Here is a 27,373-nt window from a genome sequence, read left to right as displayed (position 1 = left end):
CCTATGTTTCATAAATGTTTATTGTAACTGTAATATTTCAGATGGGCCACATTTATGAAATAATGACATATCTTCAAGTGCATGTGTACACTTTCATGGTATTAGGCTCTTTTGTACACGACCAGTGTGTCCAGCAGATTTCACAGAGCTCTAACCAAGGAAGCTGTGAAATGGAGCAGAAAGAACACTGAGCCGGGAAGTAGGAGGCCAAGGGTCTGGTCCCGTCTGGCCACCCACTAGCCGTGAGAACCTGCCCAAGGTTTCTGCAAGCTTCCTCACCTAGAAGACGGTGCTCTTGGACCAGACAATCTTAAGGGTTCTTTTCTATATAATGCTCGAGGATTCTCATATGTACCTATTACCTGAGAGTAGGTGGTGAAGAGCTCTACATACATCTGAAGGACTCTATTTGAAACACATATTTACCTTCCAATGAAGGAACTTATGTCCACATACACACACAAAATCAGTCTTACAGGACAGTCTGAGTTGTCTTCAGAGGGATTAGACATCTCCGAGGTACGTGTAAACAGTCACACCTTCCCAGGCATTTTTAATAATTGCAGGTACTTAAATCACTAGCCCACAGCTGCCAACCAGCACAGGAAAGAGCATGACCCAGAGCCCCCAATTCATCTCCCCAAAGCCCAGCGGGGTCTGGAGAGAGACTTGGATGCTCCCCACAGGGCAGTTAATGAACACGGGCTGAGAAGTCCTCACGTATGACTCAGATCCACAGAGCCACAGCACCCGCGCGTCTACTCACAACACAAATACCGCAGGCAGGCTGGCCTGTCATTTGCTCTTGGGGGGAAGAAAGTTGCCGTGGTTACTTTGAAATTAGATTAAGCTGTAACAACTGAATCTGAAACCTCATGTTTGCTCACTGAACTTCTCATTTAATCATGGCACACGCAACAGGGCCAGTCATTTTCAAGGTATGTCTATTTTTCTCAATTGCTTCCAGATGGTACTGTGGCTTTGACTTGTGCTGATCTTTTTCAATGAAAAATAAATGAACCATCTGGAAAAACAAGTACACACAAAACACCACTTCCTACATTTTAAAATGTTAAATTTGGAAGGTTTGGTTTTTTTTTTTTTCCAGAGAATTTTTGTTGCATTCTGAGTGCCAACGCGTTTAATACAATTTTACGAAGAACTTCTGAAGAAGCAAAAACATGATCTGTGCTCTTTTGAAGGTTTTATGATCTGTGAAAAAAAGGCACACCCTGCAATCCCATAGCCATCCTGCAGCTGGAAGCAGGCAGTCACCTCAAAGCCACAGTCCTTGGAGAGGCACTAAAGTGTCTGCCCTCAGAAGTCCCCAAGAGGGATGTCCTCTCATGGGCAGAGCCCAGGGAAGCACACGCCTTGCTCCTTATGCAAATTCCTGGCTGGGGCATCTTTTCCATACTCAGGTGGCACTGGATCTGGCCTGGAGATCTGGAGCAAGAAGCAAACGAGGGCCTGGCACAGACAGGTACCATAGACTAGCGGGTGACACCGCATCTCTCACACTGAGCACCCCCTCCAGCTCAAGACCTTGTGCTGAGGCTCCCTCTGCATTACTGCATTCAGACCTGACAACCACCTTCTGGCAGGTGCTACTGTGCCCCACACCCAGGGAGGACCCAGAAGCATCCACTTCCTCCCCACACTGGGATGGGCACAGCCTCTCTGCGGGATAATTAAGTAGAAGTTTTAGGATTCCAGGCCCTTTGAGAAAAGGCAGTCAGTTGAGCCCTCTGACACCTCTGTCTATATAACCCACCATGTTCAGAGGGGCAGGCCTGAAAGTGGGAGGAAGTGATGGTGGTGATGGTGTCAGAGGCTGAAGACCAGACTGCAGCCAGGAGGACTGAACTCATGGTCTCCTACCTCCATTCACTTGGCCTCTGCCCAAGAGAATACTCTCTCGTCCACAAAATCAGGAAGACAGTGATCACTACTGCCCCTACTCCACTCCCCCTGGGGCTTTCACAGGGACCCAAAGTGACAACATAAGCAAGAGTACTCTGTAAACAGTGAAGGCCTCCACGGTGTTGCCTGCAGAGACCCTGGCTGGAGAACAGCAACTCACCTTATCACACCCTGCTTCATAATCCCGAGACCCACCCAGAAGAAAACTGATTGGCAAAATCCTGGCTTTAGGAAACGAAACGTGCTTACTGGGCACTCCTGATACTAGTCGAAGTGGTCGTAACACTCGAAAGGCGCGGAGGGCTTTGACGTCAAAGCCTCCTGATTTGCCACTGGAGTGGTTACCGCCTTCTGTTTCTTTGGTTAATTGTTCCAAAATTACACTAAACAATCTGAAAGAAGAAGAGAGGAAGAAATGTTAGAGTCTGTCACCCAGGGAAGCAAAACAGGATGGTGAGAGTAGCTATTTTTGAACAAAAGCTAAGTCTGTAAGGCTGATGCTTAAGGGAAAGCAAGGCAGAGCAAGAACTGGGCTGTGACCCCTGGCTAGGATCCTACATCTAAAAGGACCAGAGATGGGACTGATATCACCTGTTTTCCTGCCAATGGAGCATCCTAGCCTGGATCCCTCGTGAATCCCCTCTTTCAATGACGACAATGGAATTGCCCAAACAACAGTAAGGACAACAATAATCATAGCAGCTCCCATTCATGAGCGCTCACCATGTGCTAAGCACTTTACAACAATTATCTTGTTAATCCTCAAAAATGTTATGCAATGGAGATCATGAACACTAAATTACATGTGAGGAAGCAAACTTGGTGAGAACAAGTAACCTGCCCAAGGCCACACAACTAATGGCAAAACTAACATATGAATCCAGGTATGTTGGCCTCACTGAATGTAGGCTCCATGTGTTAAGTGGAAGTCACTTCAGTCATGTCCGATTCTGCGACCCCATGCACTGCAGCCCACCAGGCTTCTCTGTCCATGGGATTCTCCAGGCAAGAATACTGGAGTGGGCTGCCATTTCTTTTTGCAGGGGATCTTCCTGACCCAGGGATCCAACCCAGGTCTCTCGTGTTTCTTCCACTGGGAGGCAGGTTCTTTACCACAACGGCAGGGAACTGTCGTCTCTCTGTTCATTTAGTCTGTTTCAGCCCAGTGCCTAAAACAGTTTCTGACCACAGAAGGCACTCAAGAAATATATGATGAATAAATCAATGAGTGAATAACTCCAGACTCCCAAATCTTATTCAGTATGTTATACCACTTGCAATACAGTCACTGAGACACACACAGCCCCACCTCCATCCTCACAGGGATGTTCAGGGCATGCTGTAAATCACAGATGCCAAGGAGCTAAGCAAAAGCCAAACACAGAAACCTAAGACAAGGTACTAATATCGTCATTTTCTCTTTTGAAATGTGAATAATATTGTATCTGGCAGCCACCACAAATTTTTTCCTATTCTCAGAAGGTTTTTCGAATAAAGCTATTTTCAGGCAATCCACTCACTTGACAGTTACTTTTGCTCTTTCAAATAAACATTTTTTTTTTTCAAATAAACATTTGTTCTTTGGAATTGTTGCTTGTTTTTCATAATAAATAGAAATTTGCCCCTTTCAAACAGAATCGACTCAGGCCAATCAGATTGTGGAAATGATTGGCCCAGCAACAAAGAAAAGGTTTCCAAAGTTTAATTAGCAGCTAAAGTAGAAACTCTCCCCCCACTGGCATGCCTCAGGATAGCCAAGACACTAAGTCCATAAAATACAGGGTGGTCTGATTACAGCCCTGATGGGGCAGAGCCATAGCATTCTGGGGTGTTTAAAGAAGGGTCATTTGTTTTAATAACAGTACCACAATTAGCAGTGAACCTGGGGGGTGGGAGGCAGGGGAAGTGGAGCAGTAGTATGTCAGGTCTTTACGTTTTCAAAGCTACAAAAGGCAGGCTCTTTCTGCTTATGACTGGGAAATGTATCACATTTATGATAGGTCTCTCTCTCTCTCTCTCTCTCTCTCATTAGCACAGTTTTGTCATTACTGTAAACCGCGGCCCCCCCACCCCAGTCAAGGCTGAAGTTAAAAGTCTGCCCTCCCAAACAAGTTCACAGTGTCACAAAAACAAAGCCAAAGTAAGAAAGAAAACCTCAAACTCTTCTGAAATGCAGCAGCCGCAGGAATTTTCATCCCAAAGGGTTAGGAAAATAATTTTTGCAGGTGGTGACTTAAGATTGCTTTCAAGTATCAGTGTTTTGCAATGCACACATCATGGCCCTTTTCTCCCCTGTTCTTCAGTGACGCCCTTGAAAACAGGTGAACAATGCCTGCCCACCCCCCACACTGAGGAACCTGAGTCAGACAGGGAAAGCTGACTGCTGTTTCCAGGCGGCCAGAGGCTTCAGGAGCCAGGCCATGCTTCCATTCCTAAGAGTTAGGAGGCTTTAGGAAAGTCTCTTTCCTTCTTGGGGCCTTCGTTTATGTCTGTGTAAACTGAGAAAACTGATTAAATGATACAGAAGCCTGTCCTTCCCATTCTAATATTCTGTGAGATTACGCCTTTCATTGTCCTCCCGTTCCACCCAACCAAACTAAGTACCATGTGCCTGAAGAGATGAGGACAAAAGAAGGAAGTATTTCATCCTCAGTTGTTATTAAAAGTATATCTCCAGACAGAAGGAAAACCCAAACTGACACAAATTAGAAGTAAGGGAATGAGCCCCTCATGTTCACAAAGCTTAAGTGATGAGCTTGAATGCCTGAAAGACACGTTTATTGGAAAATTTAGAGGAGTGGAATAAAAGTTGGCTCAGATCAAACTTTTCTATACAGAGAATTACATCAGCTCTGGTAGACATGTTGAACCTTCCTGTGGTCACATTATAACAGTTAACATTTTAGAAAATATCAATTACTTTCTTAACGTCTCTGTTATTGGGAATCTTGACAAAAGCAATAGGTCATGGTTGACTTGGAACGGAAAATCCATTGGATTAAGATAGAATCGGCAGTTGGAAACTTTAGTGAGTAGGAATTTGATTCAAGTAAAGACATAACAATTAAATTTTCCTTTTTCTTTTTAAACTTTTCTTCTGCTCTTTTGACTATACTTTTGTACATATTTTAGATAAAGGATAATCTGATGTTCTAAAGGTTTTCATATTTAATGAGAAAAAAAGATCAAGGCCCAGTTCAACTTGAGTTTCTTAGATGATTTTTTTTTTACTTCTTAAACCAACTTTACTGTGGCTTACTTTATATAAAATAAAATGCAACCATTTGATGAGTACAGTGAGACAGGTTTTGACAAGGGCATGAGCCCAAGTAACAAATACTCATGTTCTCTCATGCCTGTTTGCAGTCATCATCAGCTCAGCCTCAGGTATCCATGGACTTTATCAGTTTTATCATATAGGGCTGTTTTGTTTTTATTTCCTTTTCTAGAATCTTACATGAATAGAGTCATACAGTATGTTCTCCTTTTATCTTTTGTTCACCATAGTTTTGAGATCATTTTCTATTTCTATAAGCAGTGTATAAGAGTTCCAGTTGCTCCGTATTTTAGTTAACATCTGGTATTGTCAACCTTTTTACTAATACTAGTGGGTATGTAATGCTATGTCACTGTTTTAATTGGCATTTCTCCAGTTATCAATAACACTGAACATCTTTTCAGGTGCTTGTTGACCATTTACACATCTTCTTTTGTGAAGATCTGTTCAAATTTTTTGCCCATTTATGTACTGGGTCATACTCTTACCGTCCAGTTGTAAGAGTTCTTTACAAATTCTGAATACAAATCCATGGTCATATATATGTAGTGGGAATATTTCCCAATCTGTGCCATATATTTTTATTTTCTTCACAGTGTCTCTTTTGAATAAAAGTTTTAATTTTGATAAGGTTCGAAAATTCTAGTATTTCTTTTATGGCAAATGCTTTTTCGGGTCCTAAGAAGTTTCTACCTAGCCCAAAGTCATAAAGATTTTCTCCTAGAAATACAGTTTTAGCCTTTAAATATAGGTTTATGATTCATTTTAAGGCATTATTTGTATATGGTATGAGGTAAGAATGGAGAAAGTCATCTTTTTCACACAGACAGTTGTTCCAGCACTATTTGTTGAAAATTGTTTTCTTAATCCATTGAGTCATCATGACACCTCTATCTAAAATCAGTTGATCACATCCATATGGGCTTATTTCTAAACTTTCTATTTTGTTCCACTGATCTTTATTTCTATCACTTATTCTAGTATCATACTGTCTTGACTAGAATGTCTTAAAATCAGGTTCCAGGTTTGTTCTTACAGATTTCCTTGGCTAGTCTAGGGCCTAATTTTCATATAAAATTTTGAATAAATTTGTCAGTCTCTACAACAATCTTACTGGGATTTAGATTACATTCAATCTATATCACAATTTGGGAAGGACTGATATTCTAGTGATATTGAGTCTTCCAGTCCATGAATTGGAACGTTGGGTCTTCCAGTCGATAACATGTATTTAGGTCTTTTTTAATTTCTCTCAGTAGGTTTGGTCATTGTCAGTGCACTATTTATCCCTCAACAGTCCATGGGTTTGATGATATAATAAATAATAATGTTGTTAACATTTCATTTTCAAATTGTTCATGACTAATATATAGAAATTTACATGCTTCTTTAAAACACTGCTAAATTCTTTCAAAACATACTTTCATATTATTTTAATCTTCTTAAATTCACTAAGGTTTGTTTCATGACCCAGAACATGTCTTTATTGCTGAATGTTCCACATGCACGTGAAAAGAATGGGTGCACAGTGCTCTGAAAAATCAATTTCCTTGAGTTGGTTGATGGTACTGTTCAGAAGTCCCTATATCCTTAAAGATTTTCTGGCTAGGTGGTCTATCAATACTCCCAAGAGAAGAGTATTAAAGTGTACAACTACAATTGAAGATTTGTCTATTCCCCCCTTTCATTTCCATCAGTTTGTGCTTCATGTATTTTGAAGATCTGTTATTAGGCACATAGATCATCAGAGCATATAAGCCTAATAGCCAATCTACATACACATACGCATACACCACATACACATTTAGGATTATTATATCTTCTTTATGAAATGACTCCTGTATCATCATGAAATGTCTGCACCCTTGATAACATTTCCTGTTCTAAAGTTCACTTTGTTGGTTATTAATATAGCTTTCTTTTGATTGGTTTTTAATTTTGATTAGTTTTGCATGATATATAGTTTTCTGTCCATTTATTGTTGGGTTTAGTCACTCAGTCATGTCCGTCTCTTTGTGACCCCATGGACTGTAGCCTGCCAGCCTTCTCTCTCCATGGAATTTCCCCAGAAAGAATACTGGAGTGGGTTGCCATTTCCTTCACCAGGGGATCAAACTCTCACATTGGCAGGCAGATTTTTTTTAACCACTGAGTCACCTGGGAAGCCTCTTCTCTCCTTTCACTTTCAAATTATTTGTCTTTGTAAATTAGGTTTCTTATAGAATTGAGTGTTTTTCCATCCTAACACCAAATACATGTATAAAATCTGATAACCTCTGGATTTTAAATAAGGGTATAGCTGGGTTTAAATCTATCATCTTGTTATTTGCTCTCTACTTGCTCTATCCACAAAACTTTTCTTTCCTGCTTATTGAAAAAAAAAATTAAATGAGCTTTTGAAGGATTCCATTTAATCTCTAATACAGACTTATCAACTATACCTCTTTATTTTTTGAGCGTCTCTTCTAGACCCAGTGTCAGCACAAATTTTCTGTGGAGTGCCAGAGAGCAACTATTTTAGGATTTGCAGGCCATAGGGTCTCTGTGACAACTAGTCAACTTTTCCATCCTAACACCAAATAGCCATAAAACATGAGTGAGTGTGACTGTCTTCCAATAAAACTTAATCTGTTAAAGCAGACAGCCAAATACTTTGTCAATGTAGGAGGTGCAAAAGGCAGTAAATGTCTTTTTTGTCTATGAGCTGAAGCTTGCTGGCCTATGCTGTATGGTTTACCATATACTCTTTAACTTCTCATTGTCTACCTTCAAATAATTCCACCAAGTGTACAAGCACTTTTCCATGCTATGTGGATACTTCCTTGTTTCTGTCCGTGTTATTTTTATATTTTACTTTCATAGATGCTATAAACCCCACAATCCACAGCTGTTATTTTTGCTTTAAATAATCAACTGCTATAAAGAAACTTTAAAATTAGAGAAAATGTTTTCATATTTATACATGCATTTACCCTTTCTGGCATTCTTCATTTCTTCTGTATGGATCTGTATTTCTTACTAATGTCTGTCATCAGTGTGAATAAATTCCTTTATATTTCTTAAGGTGCAGGTCTCCTGATGGCAAATTTTCAGCTGTGGTTTGTCTGAAAAATGTTCTTTCTTACTTCAATTTTTTAAGGTATCTTCACTAAATAAGAATCGAAGGTGGACCTTTTTCCCTAGAACTCTAAAAATTTCTGTTGTCTTCTGGATCGCATAGTTGTTGACAAGTCTACAATGACTTTTTTTCTACTTTTAAGATTTCTGTTTATCTTTGGTCTTGAGCAATTTGATTATGATCATGATATGCCTTGACACAGCTTTCTTTGTCTTTACTTTGGGCTTTGTTGACCTTCTTGGATTTGAGAGTCTATGTTTTTCATCACATTTAGAAAATTTAGACTATTTCTTCAAATATTTTTGTCTCCCCTCTATCTACTATCTTCTGGGACTCCAGGTATATGAATAATAGGTCATGTCAGACAGTAAAGCATCTGTCTACAATGCGGGAGACCTGGATTCGATCCCTGGGTTGGGGAGATTCCCTGGAGAAGGAAATGGCAACCCACTCCAGTACTCTTGCCTAGAAAATGCCATGGATGGAGGAGCCTGGTGTCCATGGTGTCGCAAAGAGCGACTTCATTTCACTTCACCCCCATAGGTCACCAAGGTGGTATTCATTTATTTTCCATCATTATTTTTGTGTGTTACTGTTATCTCTTCAAATTCTTTGATCATTCTATTGAGTCTACTCTGCTGTTAGGTCAATCCAGGGAATTTTTCATTTCAGATATATTTTCCAGATCTCAAAGTTCGATTTGGTTCTGTTTTACATTGTCCCATCTTTTCTCACTGTAGTCATATATTCCTTTTAAGTATATAAACATGTTTATAATAGTTTTTAAAGGCTTATAAAGTAATTCTCCACTAATTCCATCCTGTCTGTCATTTCTAGGTCTGCCTCTATTAATGGAATTTCCTACTAGCTATGGATCACATTTCTTCACAAGTCTAGAAATATTTGACTGGAAGCTGAACACTTTATCTGGATTTTGTTGTCTTCCTTTAAAGAGTGTTGAGTTTTGCTTTCGCGGGCATTTAAGTTACTTGCAAGTCAGTCGGCTCCTTTTCAGGCTTTTTTTCAAATACTATTAGCAAGCGTTTCAGGTAGTTTTTACTGTAGAACAGGAGTTGTCAAAATTGTTTTGTAAGGGGCCAGACAGTAAATATTTTAGGCTTTCTGGACCTAAACCACATAACTCAACTATGTAAACAAATGCTTGTGACTGTGTTACAATAAAACTTTATTTACAAAAATTGGTAGCAGGTTGAATTTGGCCCACTGATTGCAGTTTGCCAATATCCACTCTAGAGTTAGTTTAGCTGTATTATTAATGGCCCTTCTGGGGTTTCTACTGACAGTCCAGGGTGTTCAACAAGGTGTTTCCACTCTGGTTGCTTATAACTTGAACAAATCCCAGACCTATATGAGCCCTAGTTATTAGTCAGCTATAGCTCCCAGCTCTTCCTTTTTCCCTAGTAGTAGTCTTTGCCTGGACTTATGGACTATCATCCCATGTACATGTAGCTTAGGCTTCAGCCAAACTCAAGAGGGCCCCAAGGCATATTTATGGACCTCTTTCTCTTCCGTCCCTCACTGCTCCCATACCATGCCTCTCCAATTTTAGCCATCTCAACCTTCCTAAACTCTTGTCTCTGTCTCTGCAACTCAATGAGATCACCACACTCTGCTTGATTCCCTGTCTTTGTGTTGTATGATAGTCTGAAAAGTGCCTCCAGAAGGAAAGTTGATTGCAGGGTGGGACAAAAGAAATGGAGCTAAGATGAACAGACAGTCCAGAGTCCGGAGAGTTACAGCAAGATTATTCCAGAACAGAGAGGCCTGTAAGGCTCCTGCTTGCCATTCTTTGTTAGAATTCATCAAATACAAGAAGGTGTGATATATATCAACTGTCTGTTCATTTTAGTTGCACTATCTTTGCCATAATGCCTTCGATTCCAATGTACTAGGGTGGCTTTTGCAAAAGGTAATATTTTTCTCTCCAAGTCTAAATCATACTGTTGGGCTACCATTTTGGATCCCACTCTATCTTCTTAGATTTGAAAGAAGAGGCTCAAAATTTATCCCACTCTCCAACTATCCAGCACCATTAGTCTCCCATGAAAAAGTAAAGGATTCATGATAAATAATAATAATCCAAAAGAAAAAATCACCTTGCTGAACTGCAAAAAGCTTTTGAATGAAGTTATGGAGATGAAAACAGAAAGCCCACTTAATAATTTCTCTCTGTGGGAATACATACTATTTTAGGAATAACCCATTGTACAGCTAGGCAACTAAGACTGAGTAAAGGATCTTATTTTCCTGTGTGGGTGTTTGGTCCAAAGACCCAGCATTCCTCTGACACCGATTCATTTCTTTCTTGCTGGAAACATTTCCAGGTGTTGAAGGACCAGACTAACACAGGCCACTGTTTTTTAACATTCTCCTTTAACTGAAACTGTTGGTGTCTTCTTCCTGTGACAGGATGCAGGGATAATGTCTGCTTCTCTGCATTTTCTGGCTTATTTCACTTCATGCCGGATATCTGACATTTTTCAAGCACTTGTTTTGTTATTTGAAATGGGATAGTAGTGTGCCAAATCTTTTCCCCCAAGGCAGCAGAAAAAATTAATAGCTTTGCTCAAGGGATGTTAAATAGCAGAGTATCTCACTGCTATGAAGGATTTATTACTGCTTTATTTTGGTTTTTTAACTTAACGGGGTGTTAAGTATAAGAGCTCTACACATTGGACTCAAATCACCAGCAGAGCTGGCCTATCTGTAAAGGCCCAAGGCCTTGTAAGAAGAACCCTCTCACATCACTAGCTGAGCTTGAACTTCCTTCCTTAACACGTTCCTCAAAGAGGGAGTAACAGCAATGAGAGAATTTCAAATTGGTCTCTGGCATCACCAGGCTTTAGAGAACTCCTGACAGGTTCTGGCTACAATCACCAGCATAAAGCATCAAGCCTGTGCCCTTAAAATACTGTTTTGTGTTACTCCCCACCTTCCATGTTCCAAAAAAACATTTCCCCAAATAAAAGGGACTTACCCTACTATGACTATAACAAAATCCAGTAAATTCCATCCATTCCTAACATAAGCATTAGGATGTAGCAATAATCCATATGCTATAATCTTCAAAAATGTTTCGACTGTAAAAATAATCAGGAAGGCATATTCTACTTTTTCCTGTGAAGAGAAACAAAGAAAACAAAAAATTGGGGGTGGGGGAGAAGAAGAAAAAGAAATAGGGGTTAGAATCAGTGTCTCGGAAATATTAGCATTTAACTCCAAGCCAAGTTTTATTATGAGAAATGGAAAAATTAACACTCCACCTGGAGCAAGAAGGCATTTTAATTCTAACACTGGATGTCTCATAAGCAACTAAGTGTAAAGCACTTTCCATCCTGGACTGCATGGTTGCACTTTGCCACCTGCCTTGATGTGTGCATGGTGACCCTGCCTAGGACATAACCACGTGTTTGTTATTTCTGCACATTTGCAAAACGCAGCATGTTTTCCTCCTAAGCTTGCCCAATCAGGCCCCCAGGAAAGCCCAAGGATGCTACAAAGATTCCCTTGGGGCTTTGAACAGAATGTCCTTGGGAAGAAAGGAAGATGTGTCTGCTTTGACCCTCTCCTCCTCTCGGGTTTCCATCTTGACTTCTAGGTCAGGATCGGCTTTGTCACTGAGCAGCAAGATGACCTCGGCAAGCCCCTCCTGTCCTCTGGACCTGCGTTTCCTCACCTGCGCAGTAAGGGCAGGGGAGGAGGGGATTCAGGATGGCAAGCCCATGGCCACCTTACTGGTGTGCCGCCTCGACGGGTAACCACGCACATTCCCAGGGAGCCTGGCCTCAGTCCTGGAATGCTCGTAACAGACTCAGCAGCCACTTCCATCTTACTGCCACAGATCTCTGAGATGCCACCCTCATGTTATGGGACTCTCAGAATCTTTCTGACGCCAACTCATGTAATTCCAAGAATTGTAGAAAATGCATCCATCAGCAAGTCTCAAAATGTTGGCTCTTTCCTCTTTTACTAAGGTTTTCTTTGTATGGCTTGGGTTTCAAAAGAAATATGGACTGTTGAGATGTATGAGGTCAATTTTACAAGAGGTATGTGCTGGCAAAAAGCTACTTAAAGAACTACTAAGTGAAACAAGCTAATTAAAACTCTTCCACATGGACCATAAAGTCCTCTGCTAATTTTCTGTGAGACCTGAGGAAAGTTACCAATGCCTCAGGAAAACAGAAGTCATGGAATTCACTTATTAAGATGCCTCGTGCAATAGGGCAAATAAATTTGGCTCAGGAAATACTTAGTGAGCACCTCTTCTCCACGATGGGCCCCACTCCAGGAGCCAAGATAAGAAAAACATCTCCACTGTGGTCCTATCTTTGAAATGTTTAGTCCAGTGCAGAAGGCAAGGGTTTCAGATGTGATACACAGAGGACACTGCAGGAGAGGGAACTGACAAAGAGCAGTTCTGCACCTTGATAAGCAGTTCTGTCCTCTGATAAGGCCAAAGGGTTAGACCCTTTCTCCCCTGCTGAAACTGAAGCTCCAATACTTCGGTCACCTGATGCAAACAGCCAACTCATTAGAAAAGACACTGATGCTGGAAAAGACTGAAGGCAGAAGGAGAAGGGGATGACAGAGGATGAGATGGCTGGATGACATCACCAACTCAATGGACATGAGTTTGAGGAAGCTCTGGGAGATGGTGAAAGACAGGGAAGCCTGGCGTGCTGCAGTCCATGGGGTCGCAAAGAGTCGGACACAACTGAGCGACTAAACAACAACAACAACCCCTGCAAGGACTTGCTTTGCTCCACAGAAGCAGTGTCTTGTCTAGGCCACCCTGGGCTCTAGCTGCCACCAGAGTGCTACCAATCCATCGCAGGCGAGTCCCAGGTGGGACTTTGCTGAGTTCTGCCACTGCATCCTTCCTGTTTACCAGCAGGGAATTGTCCAACCCTAGAGGTACCCCAGCCTCTATCCCCGTTCTCCGCTTCCCAGTGGTCATGGTGAAAAGCCAGTTCATCAGTTCTTCCCTCCAGGTCCATGTCATTCCTCACATGTCCTCAAGAGCACCGCTTGATCCTCGGAACACCATCCGAGTGGTCTAATAAATTCCTTTGTGGTGAAAGTTAGCCAGAGTCCATGTGTTTTCAATTTTAAAAGTCTTGCTCATCCCCAGCCTCCACACTCATGCTTCCTCCAGATCACCCAATAGGTCCTCTCTCAGTCTGGCTCATCCTGTGTACCCCACACCATCCTTCACCAGGCTGCAAGACCTTCTTGGACCATGACCTGCTCCCTCCGCACAGCAGCCACACCCTCCAGGCTGGGGTGAGCAGCTGAAATCTCCCAGAGCAACAGCATGTGTGCCCCCTTGTCCCCCAGGCAGACCTCCAAGGACTCCTCTGTTTACTCTCTGGAGTCCCTGTGAGCCTCGTGAGAGCAAGGGCTCATTTTCCCACTCACTGCCACATCCCCAGCTCGTGAGCTCCCACGGGGCATACACTCAGGCCACTATGGATGTTCTGAAGAACAGCGACTGACGTCACTACTGACTACAGAGGAGAGATTCAGGGAGGCTTTGATGAGGTAGTGACCCTAACTTAGCGAGCTAAAAGGAGAAGATTTAACCAGAAGCAAAACTCTCTGAATAAACCAATCTGCTGCCCTCAAATTGGACCCTGGCCACCAAAGGTAGACCGTCAGGATGTTTTTGAGAGTTAGAACTGTAAGGGAACCAGATAAGCAGGAAACAGCATGTCGATTTTACAATTCTTCTTCCCTTTTTATCCTTTCTGCTTTATTTACTGGGCCAGACAGGAAAAAAAAAAAAAAAGGCTTTTGCTCCCATCAATATTCAGAGCAGTAACATCTCTACGTCAACACAGCACTATACTTTAGAGCAGACAAACAAGACAGGGAACAGAGAGTACACGACACCTACCAAACCCACCTTGTTTTCCCTCTGTAGCTTTTACTTATAAGTAATTTTGCCACAATAATACAAGGGCTATTTGTGAAACTGAATTGTTTAGGGCTCTTTTATCCCTCTCTCATCCTCCCCTCTCTCCTTTTTGAAGATTTTTGGCTTCTCTTTCCAAAATCCTCCGCACATTACTTGATGGAATTGATTATATGAAATGTAACCTTGCTTTAATGTAGTTCTTTACTACAGAGATTCTACCATGGTGCCAGCTGAACAATCACAGCCTGAAGAGCACGGCAGACCAGTCTGCCTAGAAGCCAGATCATCCTGGCCCCCAATCCTGCTGTTCAAAAGGACTCTTAGGAAACAAATACCCTTCTACGTTAAGCAAATGCAGTGTTAAAGAAAAACCTTACAAAACAACAATCCTCAGAAGGGGAGGTAATTACTTCACAAGAGGATTGCTCATTTGAGAAAAGAATGTTGGGTTAGGGATTTGAAAGGAAGCCACCAGAAAAGGCCAGGTTCTTTACAAGATAGGGTGAGGACATGCACGTGGATGAAGCACAGAGAGACGCTGCACAGAGGAGATACGCAGCCAGGGTCCAAGACGGGTGGGAGCACAAGGAGGCCACCACGGCAAGGATGAAGGGACGGAGCCACTGAAGACAGGCAAGCGAGCCCTCCAGAATGAACATGAAATGAGGTGGCCCCTGGGCAGGGGCTGTATCTTAAAAGCCCTACTCCAGGTCAAACAAGAAGAGTACATGCTTCTCGTACCCCAATGTCCCTGCATTTGCCAGGCATGCTCACCCAGACACCAGCAGGGATCCACTTCACTAACAGGGCATCCTGGATGAGCAGGGCCAGCCAAACCATCTTTTAACAAAGCAGAAAGCACCAAGTCTTCACCAGAGACCACTCTGTTATGTGGATGAAAGTCCCCTATGAGACCCAAGTCACTAGAGAAATGAAAGCTGAACATCTAATTCTGAAACCTGATTTACCTTCTTTCAGCAGTGAAGTTTCACCAAGCAGGAGAGGCTCTAAAGCAAGAGTCTCTAAACCAGTTAACCCCATACACAGCCTTGAGAAACAGAAACTCAACTAGCAGGGAACAGTTGATGCCAGGATCCTTACCTGTACTTGGTGGTCAGCTGTCCTATTTTCAAGGATCCCTTTACTAGCACTGTGATACAAACATTCATCCATCATGAATCTATCTATCCATTCATGCATTCCTGAGCACCTGTGTCTCCCTCAGAAAGCCTGGTCCCTACCCTCACAGAAGTCCCCACCTGCTGTCAAAAGATCAACAGAGGCTTCATGAGCCAGGTAAGGCTTATCTCTTTGCTTTGCTCATCACCTGAAAGGCTCAAGTCTTTGCAGAGGTCTCCTGGCATACACCCTGGCAGTGAAAGACACAGAGTCTCCCCATTCACACACACATCCCTTCTGGGTCCTACCACCTGGGCTCCTTATAGGCAGAGACCATTTCTAACTGTCTTTGTAACCCCAGCATCCAGCACCATACCATCTCTGATGGCTCAGATGGTAAAGAATCTTCCTGTAATGCAGGAGACCCAGGTTTGACCTCTGGTTCAGGAAGATCCCTGGAGAAGGAAATGGCAACCCACTTCAGTATTCTTGCCTGAAGAATTCCATGTACAGACAAGCCTGGTGGGTTACAGTCCATGCAGTTCCAAAGAATTGGAAATGACTGAGCAACTAACATTTTCACTTTCCAACACCATACAGGGCACACATAAAGTACTCATGGGTCCCAGTAGGAGGTAGGAAAAAAAAAAAAAAGACAAGGAATTAAGCAACAAGGCCAGACTGAAAGAGGGCTATAAAAACATGAGAACTTAGGATTCTAGCATATGTACCAAAAAGCAAACCAAGCAGGACATGAATCTTTCTAAATTACCAAAAGCCCTCCTAGAACAAGCCTGGGCTCAACAGTCAGACTGTAGAGAACAGCTGATCCCAGCATCTCCCAGGTCCTTCCTTTCAATCCCAGCTGGAGCCCCTGTGAACACCCTTACCTTCCACCCTCCTGTCCCTTCCAGCTTGCTCACTCCTCTCCTGCAAGAGCATCCACTGCACGTCATGGGCTGACCTGCTCCCTTCCACTAAGCTCCCAAGTTCATACTTTCCCTTCTCCACACCTCTGTCCATTCTGCTTCACCCACCTTGTGTGCTAGCCCTACCCCTACAGGCGCCAACTCCCATCTCTGGTGAGCACACAACCCTGACATGGGACTAACACATGCCCAGCACGGAGTTGTGGAGAGAATGCAGGGCCTGGAAGTGAATCTGTCTTCTGCTAGCCCCACTTAGCCTCGACTCACTCAGGTCCACATCCTGTTCTTCACTGTAGGATGCCTCCCTCCACCCTCACCCCAATTCCTGCCTTTACACCAGGCTAAGTTATCCCTGTCCTTCAAAGCTCAGCTTAAATGACACTTTCTCAGCAAAACCTCTGCTGACCTCCCAGACAAAATTCAGGCCAATTGGTATATGCTGTCAAAACTCACCATATTTCTGCATAGCACTATTCACAATGGAAAATTTAAATTTAAAAAACACTACCTCTTTGATACTTGTCTATTCCAATAAATGATAATTTCTTGTAAAATCAGGGACCATTTCTATTTCATACATCACTGTATTTTCAAGTCTGTCACAGAAACAAATACTCAATATTTATAAATGAGGAAATAAATGGGCAAAATGAGAAGTTCTGACCAAACATTATTCAACAGCCTTTCCTGCTAAGACATTCCGTAATTGTTTTAGTCGGCTCAGGCTGCCATAACAAAATACCATCGGCCGGCTGGCTTAAATAACAGAAGCTTATTTCTCAGTCTGGAGGCTGAGAAGTCCAACGTCAAGGTGTCAGTTGATCTGGTGTCTGGTGAGAACACTTTTTCTGGCTTGTGGAAAGCTGGCTTCTCATGCTGTCCTCATCTGGCCTTTCCTTGGTGGAAATGTACACTTAGAGAGAGAGTTCACCCTTCCTATTCTTCTCAGGGCACTAATCCCATCATGAGGGCCCCATCCTCAAGACCTAATCTAACCCTAATTACTCCCCAAAGGCCCCACCTCCAAACACCAGCCTATTAGGGTTGAGTTTTGAACACATCATCATGTGGGGATACAGACATCCCACCCATAACAATACTACAGGCCCTGTCCCAGGAAAACACCCATGACTAAACACCCAGGAAGAACCTTACAGCTTCTGCTCTGCACCATGAACTCCCGGCCTTGTTGGAGAGGGGAGCACCCACAAAGGCAAATCGGTCAAGGGTGATGAGAGGTCCAGGGCTGCAGGAGCACAGATGTGAGGGGAGAGGGAACCAAAGGGACCAAGGGACACGTGGACCTGGGGCGGCTCTGAGGCTTGGCTTCTGTGTCTCGTCTGCAAAACAAGAAGTCTGAATGGGTGATGTCTTCCAGCTGTGAAACTACAATTCTTTATGACATGAGAAGCAATGTCTAGACTCGGGCTTCAGAAGGAGGCCACTGCAGAAGTGAGGGCCCAGGGATGCTGGGGAGGATGACCAACCAGGAGCAGCAAGATCCGGGAGAAGTTGCTGCCTTGTCAGGTGACCGGGTCACCTGAGGTCACCAAGAGACCCTCCCACCTACTGCCTCACATTCCAGGAGGTGCTCTTAGGAGTGTGTCACCTGAGACACATTTAGCCACTCAAACAGGGTTTCTTTGTGTGATTCAACCTCCTGTAACCTCTGCTGGGGACCACGGCAGGGGGGACTTCAGTGTGCCTTCCTTCTTCTTCACCTTTGGCCTAAAAGTACACATTGAAGAGCACACATGACTGAGTCCATTTCTTGTGGCTCTCAGCTGAGTCATCCACCCCCTGCCTCTCAGTTTCCTCATCTATAAAACTGGAACACTCATCCTTCCCACCCAGGTGACAGTGAAAACCAAATTATGTGAAGTCTGAAAGAGCCCTGTGAATGGTCAGACACTTGCCATCAGAGGCCGCTGGCGACAGGATAGGGAGAGGCTATACTTCCAGGCTCTGGAATTAGAATCCCGACAGGAGGATCAGGAGATGGAACAGAAACCTTACAGGACCGATGCTAGCCAAGTGACTACCCAGGCTGGGTAGGGCCACCACACAGGATGCCATCCAGAAGGTACCTGAGATGGCAAATGGAGGTGGCCAGTGAGTGCCCTGGCTGACCACTCCATGGAGACCAAACTCAAAGACATCTGGTCGGTGGGAAGAAGACAGATGAAGCTGACAGGGCCCTTTCTATTGGGGCCTCCCCACTCACTGGCAGTACAGAGGCTGCAAGAGCTAAAGCAAGCAACTGGCAGGGGGTGGCTCCTTACAGTTCTTGTCACCTAGCAAAACTCACAGGGTAACAGCTCCCTGACTTTCCTCTGAGAATTGCTTCTTCCTTACTTTCAGTCCAGGGGCCCCAGGGGTTGGCCTGGGACCCAGGTTATTAGCCTAGGGATAGGCATGTGACCCAATGCCCACCAACCAGGTCCAATCAGAACTAATCCTGGGTTTCACTCAGCCACTAGGCCAGATGTTCTGTAACTGGCTCTACTGAGCTCTTTGAGGCTACAAGCCTAGAGTTGCCAGGGGGACATAAAGATGAAAAGCCAACACTAAGGGAAGTCGAGGCAAAAGATGAGCGGGAGTCAAACGGAAAGACAGAGGCAAGTGCCCGGCTCTGATGCCACCGTAAGAGTCCCCAGGTCAAGCTGAACCTGGAACCTGAAGCCAAACTTCTCCCCCAACTTTGGGCTTTTCGGTTACAAAAGCCAATAAACTGAGCCAGTTTAGGTTGGGTTTTGGGTCAGTTGCTACCTAAGTCCTAGGTAAATATCAGGAGCCTACAGAATCACTCTGCTTCTCTGAAAGTTAAAAAATCTAAGAGACTCTTCAACAGTTCCTCACTTTTCAAGAGATTCAACTCCTTGGATGACTCCCTTTGTCCCATAGGCTTAGGAATGGTTCTCTAGGCATAGGACCCAAGAGCCCTGCAAGCCACTGCCTCTAGGAATTCACTGAGGCTCAGTTTTCCTGACTTCATTCTTCCATCTCATTCATGTTGTCCTCAACCCTACCTGGTTTCTGGGACTCTACACACTCCTATAAACTTGATGCCTCAGACTTGCCTTGCTTCCCATTCCACTCGTCCTGGGACCCCTTGGCAGCAGGTAGGTACATTCTATGGTTTGCAGCCATACACTTTCTCACCCAGCTTCACCATGAAGGCACTGCCCAGATCTGCCCCATCTTGGCTGGCAGTTCAGGAACCCTATTTCAGTTTAACTCAACCATATTCACTGGGTATCTATTCCATACCAGATGTGGTCCTGAGCATTGGAGATCAGTGGTAACTAAGACACTGTCCATGTCCTAGAGGAAAACAGTAGATGTATATGTAAACGTTTATAGACACAGCAGACAATGATCACAGCTAAAGTAGAGTACTGGGAATATCCTGTAGGGATATGGATTGGAACAACTAATTGTGTCTGGAGCATTTGGGAAAGCTTCTTGAAAAGCAGAGGACTGTATCACATCTCAGTTCCTCCATCTGGCGTCCCCAAGGACCTCTACACAATCTGTCTACGCTATACATACCAACAGCCACCCGATGCGTTACCCCACCAGACAAAGGGCCTCCATCCCACCCGACTCCGCTTACTCCTCCACGACTCCCTCTCCTCCAGTACGTCAGCTCCCAGAACACCCTGCCTGTAAGTCATACTCATCAGAACTTCTGGTCTCTGCTGCTCTTCTCCATCACTGAAAGCACTTCTTTCTACTGATCTAAATCCTACTCCACCCTTTCAGGAAAGACTGAGGAGTTTCATTTCGTCTGAGTGCTCTTCTGCTCCCTCTTTCATAAGCATGATGCACTTATCGGGGAAGACAAATGACCCTCGGGTACATACTGCCTCTGCTCCCCAGGCACCCCTGCAGCAGACACCCCTCACCAGTCTCCAGTCCCCCCACTGCCCCCTAACACAGCTACACACGCTGCCCAATCAGGCATCACCCCTGGAATGGAGTGGGCATGTAAGTCAAAACTCTTTGCCACCTCAGAGTTTAAAGTTGCACCATTTGCATTTAATCATGAAAGTAAATTGTAACAACAAATGCTTGAGTACTAACTACCTATGAGGCCATGAAGGGGGCAGAGAGGGGCAACGTGCTGCCCTGCTTTCCAGACCTCCTGGTCTAAGTCGGGAAGGTGAACCTATGAGGCGCTGTCTTGTATTCTCTGAAGACTGTTAGCACCTTGAAGACAAGAAGCACCACATCTACCTCTGCAGACCCTCTCATCATATGGACAGAGAAATGTGAGCTTAGCTGCAAAAAGTACCATGACAGCACCACCCACCAGAAAGGAAAAAAAGAATAGCCCCATGCTGCATTTCTGAGCCCCTGGGCTGAGACCTTGTCTCACCATCAGGGAGCCCCACCAGTAGTTCTGACACCCAGACCCAGACCTATTCGCCTCTTCTAGGTGGAATTACAGAGCTCGGCTTTCTTCCTTAACTGTGTCAGGCCTTTACATCCTCTTCTGACAGCTCAGGTCAATGTAAATGGCAGTGAGATTATGTGCCCTACATGGGGCTGATCAAAGTAGCTCACTGCCTCCCTGGGATCTAATGGGCCCAGGTCATGTGAAAACTGCCAAACCCCATCATTTTAGAAATGAAGTCTTTTCTTAGCATTGCTTCTTTTGCCTGACATGAGTCAAATGCTCCAACATGTCCATCTACTTGGCTGAAAAGAAATGAGCAAACATTTCAAAATGGCAGGAACTGAATAAGTTTAAAATCAAACATTTTCATTTTGACACGAAGACAGCCATTCCTTTTTCCCATTAACAGAACTAAAGAAAAACCTTCCACATCTGCCTATGGTTAAATTTTCTGACATCTGAATTCTGGGTATAAACTCAATTTCATGCCCTTGATGCTCACTTGTATGCCTGTAAACACACTACGTGCACACCTGGACACAGCACTTAAGAAGAGAGAAACATGTTCCAATCTCTTACCTCAGGGGACTCTCCAACCTATGGAGTAAGACAGTCAAAGAAGGATTCCTATTATAGTCAGGTGCAAGGGTCACAGTGAACAGCAAGTACAGAGAGCAGTAACCGTGCCCCTTGGTTTGCAGACACCTGACTGCACCCACCTGGTGGGGAAGCACACCTCCCCACTGGTCCCACACCCATCAAAGCTAACCTGGGCTTTCATGGAGCTCCACCAGGACCCTCAGCCTTGGGTCATCCAAGCAACCTGGACAGAGCAATCTGAGGAGGCACCCTATGGATGGAGCAGCCAACTGTAATAATGCTGGTACCTGCTGGGCAGTGCTATCCCACTTAAGAATATTTACAATCATGTGTCCAAATGTACTGTGACCTAGTCCAGTGGCAGCAAAGAGCCTGGGGACACGTTCCAGATCCACCACTGTGTAGATCCACCACTTGGCTGTGTAGACCCAAGCAAGTGGCTTTACCCCTCTTTTGTCATTGGTTCTTCATCATAAAATGAGAATATGAAGGCTAGGTTTGTCGCTGAGCATGAATGAGGCATCACACGTAAAGCACAGGAGCCAGGTTTTATGTGGACTGCGCACGTCTGGACGCCAGCTCATGTGACTGCTGCCTCTGCCTTACACACTGGCCCGGCCTGGCTGCGCCCCAGGAACAGCACGGGACCTGGCGTGGAGCCCATGCTAACTACTCACCACGTAGGCACTAGGACAAGGGCCCAGCTCGCTGCCCACCCTGTAGGTCTGCACACGCCCACTGCAGGCATCTCCTCCTGGCGGGAGCTGGCCCAGGGTCAGCACTGCCTCCACCCTCAGGGAGACAGACACCCATCTACAACAGCTCCTACACCTCCTGGACCATCCAGCCAAGTCTGCCTATGGCACATCAGAGAACGAAACATTCAGGAGGCAAAACACCTGCTCCCAGACTCTGTGTCACCCCCTTCTTCCCCTGCACAGCAAAGCAGCAGGTTCCTGCGGGCTGGCGGTGCAGGTGACGGGGGTGTGGGCAGGAGGAACAGGACCCATTCCATTCACCATGCGCTTCTCTCTACCATAAAAGCCACTCCTTTTGGATGAACCCTCACCGGTGGTACACTTTTTTTCCAGGGACTGTATGAGACCATAGGAATATAGATCATTTCTTTCTGAATAAATTCATGAATCAAAGTTTAAAAATACATAAACTGCAGAGTCTATAACTGAGATAAAACATGTGATACATTTACTCAGAAGATTAATAACTCCATGCCTATAATTTGTCATTATTTTAGTATTAGAAAGTAGAATTCATTTAATTTAAGAGACACTGGGTGGCTTAAAAACCAGGCAGCACCTAATTGTGGTCCTGAGGTAGAAATCAATACCCAAGGCAGTGACTAAGCAGAAATAAGTGTCTGCAGACCCACTCGAGCTGGGAGCACCCCTCACATTGATCTGGCCCTTCAGTCAGACCTCTCCCTCACCTGTCACTTAACACTTCCCAGAAGCAGGGGGAGAGGAGGGGTCGCCCACCAACCCCCAAGCTCAGAACCCACACGGGCTTTCTACGAGCAATTCCACTCCCAAGAAAACCAGGGGCTCCAGAAGCAGTCACTAGATGGGATTCTGCTTGGTCAGGTGGCTAGGTCTAGTCACTAATTGCTACTGATCTTTTTAAGGCAAAATTTTATGTAGGTCTGCCTCATTCCAAAAAAGAAATCTAGGCAGCAAGAATATAAAAATTTGAAGGAGGAAAGGGAATGCTAAATGACTATTTCAAAGAAGAAGGAGATCTACACACAGGGCAAGGAAGGATGCCCATCATACATTAGTACAGGAATAACACAAATGACATGATACTCTTGGTGTCTGAAAAGATCTCTTAACAAGCCAGTCTGCAGCAGAGATACCGGAAAGAGAAAAGGCTTGCCTCTGAGAGCAAGATCATGGTGGACTGTCTGTGTTTTTCTCATTGAGCATCTTTGTAATCAGCTGAAAGTCAAAATATTTAGGACAAAAGCATAAGACAAGAAATAAAGATTAACAAGAAAGAGAAAATAAAATGAAACAGGAATAAGAGCATAATGAAGATGCATACGATGAAGACATTTTCATTAATGTCTCTGTGAGATTTCTAACAGCTACTATGGAAGGAAATCAGACCAGTGACACAAGTTACCTTATCTTTTTGAATGAAATTGCTTCTCAGAACATAAAAGTATTTCTCCAGAGGATTTTCATGGAGAGAAGAATCAGCTGAAAATATGAACTGAACACAAATTATGCGGGACATAAGAGAAAAGGCTGGAACTAGATTAATTTTTGCCTGCCTTCATGGAATTTATACTGTAATGGAGAAGACATTTTAAATGGAATACATCTGAACTTAATTTTGTGGTTTACATCCAGAAATTATTGAAAAAAAAAATGAAATAAAACAGAAGGGAAATTATCAGACTGCATAGCAAATATCAGAACTTATTAGTATCTTTTCATCAAACATGTCTCAGATAATATATACATAGATGTAAGATGTATATACTTCTGTTGGCAAAAGTTTTAAAAACTGAAAAACATAGCTCTGAAAGCCAGTAATCTGGAGCTACTAGTGGACACCAGTGGGTAAAAATAACCACTCACTTTTGCTTGCTCATATACTCTTTCTGCCACCAAACACACATACATCCACAAAATTCCTCAAGTTAAAAGGTACTGAAAAAAATCTCTAACTCTGTACAGAGCCAAACACCCACAAATCAAACCAAACAGTAAAACAGAATCAACGCAGAAAGCAACGGGAATGGAGACAGGAATGGAGGTACACGTCCTAGGTCTGCTTCACCAGGAAGAACTGAATCTCCACGTAAGGAAACGGTGACTCAGGCCAAGGCTGGGCAGTGACTTCCCTGCCTGTCCTAGACGACCAAGTGAGGCCATCCTGGGAGTCAGCCATCTCTAGCGCTACCTGGAGAAGAAGGAATGGAGATTGGGTTGAGACCAAGACAGGAATCTTTATGGGAAGAAAGATGATGCAGGTTTGGAGACTTCCCTGGTGGTCCAGATAATAAGACTTCAAGCACCCAATGCAGGGGGCCCAGGTTCAATCCCTGGTCTGGGAATTAGATTCCACATGTCACAACTAAGATGGGCTCAGCCAAATAAATAAATATCAAAAAAAAAAAAAAGATGCAGGCTTACAGAGGACCACAGAAAGGAGGATGGGATGGGGAAGGCTTTGAACCACAGATCCAGAAGGCACCGCAGAGCCCCCAGAACACTGTGCTCTCGTAGATGGAGAAACTGAAACTCAGAGAAGGGAGGGCAGCACCAGGACACGGAGCAGCTGGGGCAGGAAAGCAGCTGTGGACGCCTGGGCACTGGGCATGGGGAGGAGGGGGGTCCTAGCAGACCTGAGCTACCTCGCAGCTTGCCCACCGGCCCCAATCCACCTTGAGTGCATGCGAGGGAGAGCTCGTGAAATGTGACCGGAACAGAGAGGGAACCGACACCCCCAGTGGGCCCCAAGGGGGACCGCAGGTCAGAGAAGTAGGGTAGGGAGCATGCGGACAGCTGAAGACCTGGGCCATGGTCCCCACCCAAGGCAGGCTCGCAGGCCGACCAGAGTCAGGGGGCTGCCCGCTGTCAGGCACACACACCCCTTAGGCGGCAGCAGGGCAGTCAGAGCAGGGGCGTCTACAATTCACACGGGAGGGGGACATCAGGGAGAAATGGGGCCTGTCTTCTCTAGCTGCTTTATGGGAAGGTGGGTGGCTAGGGTAAAAGGCTCTCTGAGCGGGGCCGGCTCTGCAGAGCCTGAGGCTGTTCTTTTGAAGCATGGTTTAGTGTCTTCATTCACTGGATGAGATGAAGTCTTTCCTCAGTTTTCTTAAGACTGCGGTGACCTACCAAAAAAATACTCTTTTAAGGAAGCACAAAACTGAAGATAATGAAGAATGAACCCAAACCCTGGTTCTGCTGGACCAGATGTATGGTCCAAGAGAAAGACCTGAAATGGTCAAGCAGCCGCTACCTCATCCTCTCAGTGGTGCCACCACCACGACCCTGGGGGAGCTAAGGATTAATAACGATGGTGGAAATGCCTGGCGCATGTTCTGCACTCAGTAAGGGGCTGCTGTCACCGTGCAGCTGTGCTGTGAAGGAACTGTGATGCTCACAGAAGGGCCTCCACAAGCATCTCCGCAATCAAGGGTGGGGTTGTGGGAATTTGAGAAGCCACCCTACTCCTCCCACTGCACACAGAGCTGAGGCCCCAGTGGCCACACCAAGCGTTACACCCCCAACCCCAATGTTTTTACCCTGTGAAAACAGTAGAAATATTACTAGAAAATAGTATTATAGGATTGGCAAACACAGGAAGGAGCCTAAATAAACAAGTGCCTTGAAATCAAAATCACTACAAGTCCTGTTTGGCTACAACTACAAAACCTACATCCAGCCTGTTAATTCAGGCATAGGCAGATGCCTTTTTAATGGTTTCATAATCACTCAGATCAATCATCATTTTAATAATGATTAGTGTTGGAAAAGGCAACAGGCTTAATCACAACTGCCTCAATTCAAAATTCATTAACACTCTGTGACCGACTGCAATCATTACACTTGAGCTCTCAATACTTCATAATGTATCTCCTAAAAGAATTGTCAAGCTGCTTAATTTCTATACTCTGTATTTTGAAGCTGCCTTTACATGACAATATAGTTCACTATCCACAGTCACTTCCCAATGAATTAGTGTTCAGGCAAACTCCCATCATTAGGATGACTTTGAGACCTATGAGCACATAATCCCCTGAAAGCTTCAACAACTAAATAGATGCTATTTGCTAAAATATCTAGGTTCATTATTTATAAAACATCCTAGTGAGTTAGGATAAAATGGGGCAAACAAATACAGGTTTTTCTTTAATTACAGTAGTGTTGGTGAATCAGACCTGAAATGTCTGGAAATTACCACTTTCTAAAACTTGTGATTCTGCTCAAATGCCAAACTTAAAAAAAAAAAAAATCCAAATCCAGAATAGTTCAACTGTGACATCCAGTGATGCATTTTTTCACAGCGCAGACACATATAAGCACAGAAAAAGGCAAAGACATGAGAGAGGACCACCCCTCACTACAGTCAGTAAAAGGTGAACAGGTGGGTCCCCAAAATCAAGTGTCCAGTAACACCTCTGTAAGGCCTACTACACTCTACCAGTCTGCTACCGACTTTTAAACAACCAGACACCCCTCAAGCCAGGATAAGGAAAACTGGTAGAATGACCAGTGGTACACTGAATAGCATGGTGAATTTTAGAGTCAGACAGCCTGAATTCAAAGTTCCTACTGGGTCCGGAGATATAACCTGGGACAAGCACTTCACCCTTTTGAGCTTTGGTTTCCTAATTGGTGATAGCCCTGTCAAGAAAATAAATGAACTCATGTGCAATACCCAGTGTAAAGCATGCACACAATAAATGGTTATTATTATACTGGGAATTAAGTAAAAGTTCAGGTCTTGACCTCTTTTCTAATACAGCAAGTATCCTCTAAATTGATTTGCATTTAACCATCTGGTCAGATGAACTGACTTCTTTGCTTCTTCTGGGTAAAAGATAATGACTAAAGTCCATCCCATATGGAACCCACGTGCCTCCCAAGGTAATTTATAGAAAATGTATACATTTTTGTCCTCAACACTTGTGTTGTATGCCTACCAAGAATGGGTTATGACTCCCCATTATGCCCCAAGTTTAATATCAGGTGGACTTGTCCTGTAACTATCTAATTTAACTGCATGCTGCAAAATAATTGCAGACAGCAACTGCAGCCATGAAAAAGACGCTTGCTCCTTGGAAGAAAAGCTATGACCAACTTAGATAGCATATTAAAAAGCAGAGACATTACTTTGCCAACAAAGGTCTGTCTACTCAAAGCTATGGTTTTTGCAGTAGTCATGTATGAATGTAAGAGTTGGACCATAAAAAAAGCTGAGCGCCAAAGAATTGATGCTTTTGAACTGTGGTGTTGAAGAAGACTCTTGAGAGTGAGTCCCTTGGACTACAAGGAGATCAAACCAGACAATCCTAAAGGAAATTAGTCCT

General features: G+C 44.1%; 1 protein-coding gene across 13 annotated transcripts in view; it reads right to left on the bottom strand.

Moving 5' to 3' along the window:
- Positions 1 to 27,373, bottom strand: part of CACNA1D (calcium voltage-gated channel subunit alpha1 D) — a 347,512-nt gene that overhangs the window by 152,863 nt on the left and 167,276 nt on the right. For all 13 annotated transcript variants that reach the window (XM_040247200.1, XM_040247204.1, XM_040247206.1 and 10 more), the window contains exons 4-5: positions 11,317 to 11,456; positions 2,173 to 2,315 (exon numbers count right to left, since the gene is read on the bottom strand). In XM_040247200.1, coding sequence (XP_040103134.1) covers positions 2,173 to 2,315; positions 11,317 to 11,456 — 283 coding nt within the window. The remainder of the gene's footprint in view (positions 1 to 2,172; positions 2,316 to 11,316; positions 11,457 to 27,373) is intronic.

Source organism: Oryx dammah, unplaced genomic scaffold (genome assembly GCF_014754425.2).
Source record: "Oryx dammah isolate SB20612 unplaced genomic scaffold, SCBI_Odam_1.1 HiC_scaffold_9, whole genome shotgun sequence".
In the NCBI taxonomy this organism is placed as follows: domain Eukaryota; kingdom Metazoa; phylum Chordata; class Mammalia; order Artiodactyla; family Bovidae; genus Oryx; species Oryx dammah.
Note: the sequence above shows the minus strand (reverse complement) of the source record. Positions and strands in the feature narration are given on the sequence as shown.